We start from the raw sequence: 11,507 nt of genomic DNA on the forward strand, positions 1-11,507 counted from the left end.
TTTTGTTTTATGTTTAAATTTTGCATTATTGATTAAATATTTCATTCTTCCATTCTTGAGAAATAAATCATATTTATTTTTAAAAAAACATTTTTTTTATTGTTTTAAGGCGGGAATCATTTTATAATTCCCAATTTTTCTAGTTTTGGGAATTTGACGACATAAAATTGCCGAATTATTAACAATTAAAAAAACATTAAGACCCAAAAATTAAAATAATAATAATTGAAAAAAATAATAATTAAAGCACTAAAAATCTCGAGACTATAAAATGCCCGAATTTAATATAAATAAAAAAATTAGTTTTTAGTCAATATTATTTACTTATTAAAAATACAATAATCAAATCTTTCGATCAACACAATTTTAATGCTTAAGTTTTTTAAACTATCAATTGAGTGTTTCATTATTCTATTAAAAAAATTATATTCATTGAGGAACCATTTTTTACATTCTCATAATTTATGATTGAGAAAGTATTAGAATTGTTGGAAATTTGACCCCCTGAATCCGAAAATCAGGTTTTCACGATGGCGTCTATCTGTCTGTCTGTCCGTCCGGCCGTCCGTCCGTAAACACGATAATTTTTCGATTCGAGATTATAATTTTTTGGAAATTTGATCATTTCGTGAATTTTCAATTTCGAAAATTTTATTTTTTGTAAATTTTTCGATCAATCTTTTCTTACTTATTTTTCATTTTTCAAAAAAAGGTAATGTTTTCAACATTCACCGATTGTATTTGTATACAAAAATGGTTCAAAAGTAAGATAAAATTATTATTTTCCTTAGAAATGAGTTCAAAAAATTTCATTAAATTATATAAAATAGTGGCAGTATAAAAGATCTTAATTCGATGCGTTTAAATATAAACACGAAGTTTCAAGATATTAAAAAAAAATATTTAAAAAAGAGATAACTCAAACAGGGGACCTTAATAAATAATGTTCAGAATTAATTATTTTTACTTATAAAATTAACGTTTTTCACATCATAAGAATTAAGAATATTTAATTAAAAGTGAAAATTTAATTTGACCATTTCCTGTTCGTAAAAGAGCACATTTTTGCTTGTTACTTACTTTTGTGGCATCCTCGTGGCATGTGACAGAAACCAATGTGGTATATGATTATATTAGAATAATTTTTTTTAGATAAACAAAAAAAATCGTGTTATAAGTGATAATATTACAGGGCCTAAAGTGCTGTGCAATCCAAAATAAAAAAATACGATGGAAAATTAACTTTATTTTCTATGTAAAATTTACACATTTATTTTTAAATTATTAAAAATGCCTATTTATTTATCGCAGGCTTCACAGTATTTTTCCTGTTCCTCCTTTTTCTCGTTTTCCACATCGTAACCTGAACTAATAAAATCCAATATAAAAATGCATCCATTTTTTTAAAATAACTTTTTTTTTAAATTACCCTTTTAAAAATTGATATTTATTAGTTAGGAATTCAGCTATTTGCAACAGGATTTATTTATTTAGTTTAAAATTCGCATTTGTGATAAAAAATTAATCTTTCCGTTTAAAACTTCAAGGATTTGGTCCCCATTTTTTTCTTTAATGACTGAACAATCTTTTTTTGACTGAAAATTAGAACTAGTTATAAATTCGTATTTTTTGGTTCGAGATTCAATTATTTGATTAATAATTTGTCTTTTCGACTTGAATTCAAGTGTTTTTTATTTATAACAAAAATATATTTTTTTCTCTTTAAATTCAACTACTCTGTTTAAAGCTGCCTTGCTTTGTGAAAAGTTCATTATTTTTTTTGGATGAGGATTAATGTTTTCGGTTGAAAATAAAACTATTTTGTTGAAAATTAATGTGTTAACTGAAAATTGAACTATTCCATTTTTAGTTAAAAACTGATGAATTTTAGTTTAAAATTCAACCATTAAGTTAAAAATGTATGTTTTTGTGGAAAACTCGTATTTTTGGTAGAAATTTCGTCCATATTGGTAAACAATGTGTCTAATTCTTTGAATGTAGAAACTTCGTTTTTATCGAAAATTTAATAGTTTGTCGAAAATTCGTCTTTTATGGTGGAAAATTAATCGTTTTATTTGTAAATGCAGAATTTTGTTAAAAATTCCCCCTTCTTTGGTGGAAACTGCAATTCTTGAATTGAAAATTAATTTGTTTTGATATAGGAGCTTTTAGGTTGAAAACTTATTTATCTTTTAACTGAGAATTTATCTATTCAATTTTCAGTTTAAATGCATCTTTTTTAAATGAAAATTCAACTAGATTGGTCAAAATTGAATTACGTTGTTAAAAATTAATTTTATTGGTTGAAGTTTTACCTCTTTGGTTAAATTTTTTAATAATTTGTTAAAAATTGTTTGTTTTGCTTGGAGATTTTTTGTTTAACTGAAAATTTAACTATTCCATTTTTGGTTGAAAATTCATCTTCTTTGAGTTCAAAATTCAACAATCTGGTTGAATTTTTATTTGCATTGTTGACCGAAGAACCTTTCTTGGTTGAAAATGCAATTATTTGATTAAAAATTCGTATTTTTGAATTTAATTCAAGTCTTTTTGATTTAGAATTAGAATTTTTTTATATTAACTTTCACATTTTTCTTTAGAGTTTTTTATTTTTTTTTGAAAATTTAACGACCTATCTGACGGTTAAATTAATTTGTTCAACATTCTTTTTTATTGATTAAGGATTCATCTCTTCGGTTGGAAATTTAAAAACTTTGTTAAAAAACCCAACAATTTTGTTGAAATTTCGTTTTTAATTTAAAATTCAACGCTTTAGTTAAAAATTTGTCCTTTTTAGTTTACAAATTCATCTAGCTTACTTGAAATTTCCTCGCTTTTTCTGGAAATATCAACTTTTACATTTTTCCTTCAGAATTCACCTTTTTTGGCTGAAAATTCTACTGCTTGTATCAAAATTGAATTACTCTGTTAAATATTAATTTTATTGGTTAAAAATTCATCGTGTTAATTGAAAATTTAACTGATTTTTTAAAACTTGTTTTCATTTTTTGCAGTTGTTTAAAATTAACTTTTAAACCACAAATTCAACTTAATTTAAGGTGGAATTACTATTTTAAAAATTAATATTATTGGTTAAAGATTCATCGTCCAAGTTGAAAATTCATGTTTTTGATGAAAAATTTTATTTACCTACTGAAAATTCGTCCTTTTCCGTTGAAAATTAAACTGCTTGGTTGAAACATTGAAATTGTAACTACTTTGTAAGAAATATACTTTTTTGGTTTTCGCGTTGAAAATTAATTTTTTCACTGAAAATTTAAATATTAATTTTTGGTTAAAAATATATTTTTTAGCTGAAAATTCAAGCATATTGTTGAAAATTTATTTATTTTGATGAAAAATCGTATTTTTTGTAGAAAATTAGTGCTTTTGGTTGAAAGATCAACTGCTTGGCTGAAAACGGAACTACTTTTATAAAACAAGCATTGTTTTGGCTAAAGATTATCAACTCAATTTAAAAATTTATCTTTTTGGTTGAAAATTTACGTATTTTGTGGAAAATTCTTCTTTTTTGGTATAAAATTCTTCTTTTTGGTTAAAAATGTAGCTGATTCTTCTATTTTATTAAAATATTGTATTTTTCAGTTGAATTCAACTGTTTTTGATTTCAAATTAAAATATTTTTAGTTGAAATTTTATCCTTTTTAATTGACACAAATTCAATTTTATTCATGAAAATCTTACCAAAAATAAAAATATCCATTTTGCTTATCAGAAGTTCCAATTTTTAGTCAAACAACACGACATGCAAAAAAAAATTGTTTAAAGTTTTCCTTTTTAAGAAGGGCTAGAATTATCCTTTGACCATTTTTTAATAGAAGGTACCATTTTTCTAATAAACAAAAAAAATTCTATTGAAAAATATGAAATTAAAAATGTTGTGTGTGTGTGAAACTTCCATTGTTTATATTTTACTTTTTTTTGGGACCAAATTTTAGATACAGATTTTGTTTTTAGGTTAAGAAGGCAAAGAATAGCACCGCAGAGTCCACTTAAAAAAAAACAGTTTTTTTATATTAGGAATTTTTTTCTTATAAAGAAATTTCTCTTGATTCATAGAAATTTCATTGTCTTAACAAAAACGACTTTTGTTCAAATGAAAATTTTTCTTTAACTTAAAATGATTTTCCTCATTTTAAAGTTATTTATAGGTCACTGAAAAAAATTACTTTCAAGAAATAGTTTTATTAAAGTTTACGTGTAAACATTAGATCGTCTCATTCCATGCGGAATGTTTATTTTGTCATAAAAAATAAATATCATAAATATACACTCTAAATTTAAATAAGCAAAAATTTATAAATTCTTCAGATAATCAAGCATGCTTAAACTGAAAAATCGAACTTTTTTACTGGAAAAACAGTTGTTTTAACAGATTAATAATTGTCAAATCTTAAGAAAAAGAAATAATAATAAAATAGTAAAATTAATTACATATTAAAATTATTCTTTCAATTCTTACATTTTAATCGATTATTAAAATGAATCATAAATGACTGATTTAAATATTAAAAGAAACGAATTCAATAATTCAAAATGAACGATTACGTTACTGAAAGCTACTGATCATAAAATTAAAACTGAATGATTTAATCAATCAAATGTACAGTTTCAATCGTTAAAAATAACTGATTCGGCCATTGAACTTAACTTATTGGATCACTCCAAATGAATGATATAATCAGTGCAAGTTATAGTTTATATAATTTAAAATGACTGATTTCATTAGTCAAAACAACAGATTGCATCATTTCAAATTGAAAAATCTCGCTTTAATAGATTACTTAGCCAATATTGTTGAGTGAATCAAACAGTGACAGGAAATTACTGATTTGAAATCAATAAAAGTGACTGTTTTATCTGATATACTAAAATAATAAAATTATTTGTAAATTTAAATTCTTTACAAAAATCCTATATTTTAATGAATAATTAAAATTGACAAAATGACTGATTTACACATTGGAAGTTAAGGACTCATTAAACCAATGAAAATGATGAATTTCATTATTGAAAGTTACTGGTTAGAATATTTAAAATCAATGATTAATTAATGAAAGTTACTGTCTAGATGATTCTAAATTACTGCTTTAATTAGTAAAATTTATTAGATGGATTATTTAAAATTAATGATATAATTAGTCAAAATGACTAATTACATAATCCAAAAACAATGTTTCATCCGTGAAAATAACAGGTTGAGCCATTTTAAATTACTAATTTTAGCAATAAAAAAACAAATAGGATCAGTTACAAGATGAATCAGTCAGTATTGCTAACAGAATCAAATCGTCATTCTGAATGACTGCTTTTCAATTAATATAAATGACTGATTTGTTTGCTATGATAAACACAGACAAGCATAATTAAAACTAACCATAAATGCCTTATTTTCACATTCACATTTACGGGTTATATCAATGAAGATGACTAATTTAACCCTTAAATTTACATAAATTTACACTTCCTTAAAATTACATAAAGAGCATACTGGGTGCTTAACACCCAAGGGTATTCAAATATGTGATGTGCCTACGGTATTTGATGATTTTTTACAAGAAAATCAATTAATAATATTCAATCTATATAGTTTAAGGAGAGAAAAGTTTCATAACAGTTTTTGAAATTTAAAGTAATTTAAAAAAACCTTTTTGGAAAAAAATTAAAAAATGAGTCACTCTAAAATTCATAACTTTTTAAGTTTTTGATATTTTCACTTAAAATTTTATCTGAATACTTCCGATATACGGGGCTTCAAAAATAAAATTAATCTTTTAGTATTCGTTTCAAAAAAGGTATTTATTCTGAAAAATAAAAGCTTCAATTCACTGAAAAATGAAACCCGTACTTTCCGTGATTAAACGATTTTATTGATCTGAAACTGCGTATAAAAATGTAAAAATCAAAATTATGTGAAAATGACACAGAAAAATAGATTTTCTTGTCATTTGTCAATCTGGCGCCATATTTTTCATTTTCTTCAATTTGGTACGTTTTGTTAAAGCGGAAATAAGTCGATGGGTGTTTAACACCCAGTATGACCTTTAAGGGTTAATTAGTGATAGCTACTGACCACATAACTGAAAAGACTGATTTAATTAGTGAATGTCGCAGTTTAGAAAACTAAAAATTACTCATTCGTTCAGTCGACGTTACCGATTAGATCATTAGAACTGACTGATTTATCAGTTGAAACCGCAGATAAGATTATATTAAATGACTGATTTTATCAGTGAACGTAACAGATAGGATAATTTAAAATATAAATCTTTCAGTATTACTCAGTTAATACTGACTCGGTCAGTAGCCGTTACTGATTAGAATAATCGAACTAGCTGATTCATCAGTAAAAATTACAGAATAAATCATTTGAAATGTCTAATTTCATCAGTAAAAATAACAGGTTGGATCGTTCAAACGATGAATCAAAAATATTACTGACTACATCGGATCCTCGCTTGAAATTACTGATTTTTCTGCTTTAATAAAATAGTATAATTATTTTTAATAGAAATTTTTTCTTAAATTCCTACATTTCAATCAATACTTTGAACACAAGTGACTGATTTACACATTAAAAGTCACAGATATCAATCAAAATTGACTGATTTATCAGTGAAAATAACAGATTCGATCATTTAAAATAACTGATTTCATCAGTGCGGCAAATCGACTATTTTTTCAGTACTCAAATCCGCAATACTTGTAAAAGTAAAAGTTCACAGCGAATCAGTTACTTTTGACTGATTCAAATTGAGAAAAGTTTAAAATTTGTTTAATTTAAATATTTTATGTTAATTGCGCAAATAATTAGGATGTGTCATCGAGAAACTTACAGATAAAGTCGGAGGATCCCTGTATCTCGCGATGAGACTTGTGCGAATTTTGAAGAATTTGAGAGCCATTTTGATGCACAAGGTCCAAGCTGCCACCGGAACCGCTCAGGGCGTGATTTATGTATCCGCCGCCAATCTGTCCGATTTTGTTATCATCTACACTATCGCCTCCCTTCATTCTGAAATTAAAATTTAAACAATTTTTATCAAAAACAATAAAAAAATATTAAAAATTGTTTTAAAAAACTGTGGATAGGGCCAGATTAGAGTTAATAATTGAAACATTTTGGTTGTACTGAATTACCATTTTACATCTTTTTTATTCTTCTGAATCACTATTTTACATTATTTTTATTTGACTGAATTTTCATTTTCCGAAATATTATACATATTGCATAATTTTATTTTATTGATGTGACATTTTATATCATTATTATTCTTCCATTTATGCAATGTTTGACATAATTTTTATTTCGACAGATCATTATTTAAATCATTTTTATTTTACTGAATTTCCATTCTACAGAATTCTTGTTCTTCCAATTTATTATTTTGTATAATTGTTCTTATACGCCAATACTAATTTACATAATTTTCATTTCACCGAATCACTATTTTACATAAATTTTGTTTTACAAAGTTTTTATTTTATATGATTCTTTTCTTCAAACATACTATTCCACATCATTTTATTTTACCGAGGTGACATTTTAAACCATTTTCATTCTTCCCAAATTATTACTATTTCACATAATTTGTATTTTACATAATATATTACATAATATATATTTTCTGAAATACTATTTTACATATTTTATTTAACCAAAGTCTCCTTTTATACCATTTCTATTCGTCCGACATAATAGTTTACATAATTTTTATCCTACCAAATCACTATTTTACATCATTTTCAGTTTACTGAATTGCCGTTTTTTATCATTTTCATTTTAGCGAGTCACCATGTGATATAAGTTTTATTTTTCCGAGTTTCCATTTTACATAATTTTTATTCTTTCCAGGTACTATTTTACGTCGTTTTTATTTTCTTGAAATATTATTTTACAGCATTTTTATTATTTCGAATTTTTATTAGTCCGCATAAAAATAATCACACGAAAATCAAATCGGATTTGAATGAATAAAAATGATAACAAATCAAAATTTGGAAAAATAAAAATCATGGCAAGTGTTTATTCGGTGAAATAAAAATGATGCTAAATAAAATGCTGGAAAGATAAATTAATAATTAATACTTTTTAAAAAAATAATAATAATGATTGCAAATGGTTATTCAGTAAAGAAAAATTATGCCCAATAAAAATTCAAGAGAATAAAAATGTGGGGAAAATGTTATTTGAATTGCCAAAAATTATGTCAAATAGAAATTAGTAAAAATAAAATTGATTTTTCCGAAAAATTTAAATTAATGTCAATGGTTATTCGAAAAAATAAAAATCATGTCAAGTGGTAATTCAGGAAAATCAAAACTATGGCTAAATGGTTTTATTCAGTAAAAAAAATTATTTTAAATAATAATTCAGAAAAATAAAAATGATATCAAATAGTTATTCGTATAAATAAAAATGATAGTAAATTGTTTTTCGCTCATATGAATTTGGGTAAAATAAATTTTTTTCTTATATATTAGTCCATGAACTGCAGCATAGATTTCAAGGAGATTTTATTAATGTATATTAAATTGCATTCACTCAATCGTGACGACTGTCGTTTCCTGAATTAAGAAAATATACTTTTTCAGAAAATTTCCAATAGTTCTGGAAACTACTTGAGTCAAAATTTTTTTTTTACTTAGAAGTCTTCAGAACTACCAGATTATTTTTTCCATTGTCGAAATATGTCTGAACGCGTGTGCAATATTTTTCTGAAAATTCATTGTTTTTGTAAATCAATTTTTTGAACTAAAAATATAAATATTCTTTTTGGTTTAACATTTAACCTCTTCAGTTTAAAATTTCTGTTCTTTTTTAAACATTCTCATTTTTGGTAGAATGTTAAACTTCTGCGGGATGCGCGGGATTTGCGGCTGTCGCTCAGGCGAGCACTCTAGGCGTGAACAAACAAACGCGGAGCGGGCTATAATGAGTTTGTTACCACCCTCCGTCAGCCCCCAAATCAGCACTATAGAAGAGTTTCATAAAAAATAATTTTTTATTAAAAAATTAATTTCTTAGCTTGAGCATTTTATTAATATTATATTATTTATTGTTTCATCGTGGTGCTTAATTGCAGAATAAACATTAAATTATCATATAACGTATGGCTCATACTTTCTCTGATTTCTGATCATGATTCTAATTAGATATTACCAAGATAGCTGTTTTAAATTCGATAAAATTTTAGAATTCCAAATAAATTAGAATCTAGTGTCTTTGAGGTAAGATAATAAATAAATAAAAAAAAACATACGTAACGATAGAGAAACATCCGTTACAAAATATTATTTATTTATTAAACATAAAATAATCAAATATCTGTATAAAAACTTATTTTTCATGTTTTAAGTTTATGAAATTATTGTTTGTATTTGAAATAACAATGAGTGAAAAAACTACTTTTCATCAGTCAATCACGCTCTTCCAGCAACTTTCGCTATACAGGGTGCGCCATCTAGACAGGAGCTATTTCAATGTTGAATAAATCTGCCATTTTTCAACCGATTTTGACAAATCAGCCAGATTCTGAAAGGTCAGTCTATGTCATTTTAGACATGGGTCGATTTACGCTAAAAAATCGGGCTGAAATTGTAGCGCTGTACATTGAAAACAATCGTTCAACTGTGAAAACTGTGATTTGGGTGATTTGGACTGGCCTCCTCGTTCGCCGGATTTGACGGCACCGGACTTTTTTCAGTGGGGCTACTTGAAGAGTAAGGTGTACGCCAGCAAACCGAAGACTATTGAAGAACTAAAAGCTAATATCACAGCGGAAATTGCTACTATTACGCCCCAAATGTTGTCAAATACAATGCAAAATGCTTAAAAAAAGGGCCGCTTTTTGTGGGTCTAAAAAAGGCGGTCACTTGATCGATATTGTATTCTGAGTGAATTATCAATAAATGGCATTGTATACCTCAAATAAATCTTGTTCATTTTCCAAAATCGGCTGAAAAATGGCGGACTTATTCAACATTAAAATAGGTCCTGTCTAGATGGCGCACCCTGTAGTTACGACTAGACTTGCTGATCTGACGTCAACAATCACGGAGATAGCGGCCGACCCCAAACATCGCAGCCGTTCACAATCCCGAGGTTGGCACCAGAGAACCCGAAGTCGCAGTCAATCCTCGAATAAGGACAGCGTTCGCTGGTATCACTCGCGTTTCGAGAAAGATGCAAAACTTTTCAACAAACCTTGTACATATACACTGGGAAATGGGTCGAGTTGGCATTGATGAAGGCCAGAAACCTTTGCCCGAAATCTCACCGCCTTTTCATAACCGACAAAACTACAAAAACGCAATTTTTAGCTGACACAGGGGCAGATCTATGCGTTTTTCCTCGCGTTTTACTTGATGGACGAATACCGAAAAGCAATTATACCCTTTTGGCGGCCAAGGAATCAGCAAGCGCGAAGTACGTTTTTGAGACAATCGCTTTGGATCTCGGACTCAAGCGTGATTTTAACTGGTGATTTGTCATAGCTGAAGTCAGCAAACCCATCTTTGAGGTACATTTCCTACATTATTACGGACTACTAGTCGACATCCGGAACCAGCAGCTCATCGACAATCTCACCACGCTTACCGTAACCGTCAAAGTAGCACCATGCAAGGGCGCCTGGTTAGGAATTCACGCAATGCAAGGAGGATCATAGAAGTGCCACGAGCTCCTGAAGGAGTACCCGGAGATAACTCGTCCAGTCAGTATTAATGTCGAATCTAAATACTCGACTAAACATTTTATTCACACGACACCCGGGCCTCCTGTCTCAGAGAATCCGCGACGCCTTGTCCCGGAAAGATTCAAGCTAGCGAGGAAGGAATTTCAAGACTTGCTGCAGATGGATCAAACGAGACCTTCGAAAGAGCAGATGGCATCGCCTCTTCACATGGCGCTAAAGAAAAGGGGCCAGTGGAAACCTTGTGATGAATACAGGACGTTGAATTCGAGGACTGTACCAGATAAGTACCCTGTGGCACATCTACATGATTTTGCTCACGCCTTCTACGGAAAAAAAGGTTTGTCCATCATTGACCTCGTCAGGACTTACAATAAAATCCCTGTTGCGGAAGAAGTCATGTCTAAGACAACCATCACAACACCTTTTGGATTATTCGAGTTTCCCTTCATGTTGTTTGGATTCTGCAACGCAGCACAGAATTTATAGAGATTTATGGATGAGGTGCTCAGAGGACTCGAGTTCCTCTATGTATACATCGACGACTTCCTAATCGCATCATCATTGGAGGAGGAACACCTGCAGCATCTTCGTAAAGTTTTTGATCAGCTGAAAAATTATGGTATCCTACACGGTAAAAAAAAATGAGCTGTGACAGGGATAATATTCCTTATTATAGCCAAACATTAGGCTGAAAACGAACGAAGGAATTTAGAAAGATCCCTGGATCAGCGAAAATAAATATCCTTGACCATTTTCCATATACCAGGGATATCGTATAGTCAAACCCCT

At 28.2% G+C, this 11,507-nt stretch overlaps 1 protein-coding gene across 2 annotated transcripts in view; it reads right to left on the reverse strand.

Moving 5' to 3' along the window:
• The window catches only part of LOC117171336 (sodium-independent sulfate anion transporter), an 89,439-nt gene that overhangs the window by 19,861 nt on the left and 58,071 nt on the right, over window positions 1-11,507 (reverse strand). For both annotated transcript variants that reach the window (XM_033358560.1, XM_033358561.1), the window contains exon 2: window positions 6,858-7,036. In XM_033358560.1, the coding sequence (XP_033214451.1) occupies window positions 6,858-7,035 (178 nt within the window). In that variant the 5' untranslated portion in view covers window position 7,036. The remainder of the gene's footprint in view (window positions 1-6,857; window positions 7,037-11,507) is intronic.

The sequence above is a fragment of the Belonocnema kinseyi genome, chromosome 4 (assembly GCF_010883055.1).
Source record: "Belonocnema kinseyi isolate 2016_QV_RU_SX_M_011 chromosome 4, B_treatae_v1, whole genome shotgun sequence".
Taxonomy (NCBI): Eukaryota; Metazoa; Arthropoda; class Insecta; order Hymenoptera; family Cynipidae; genus Belonocnema; species Belonocnema kinseyi.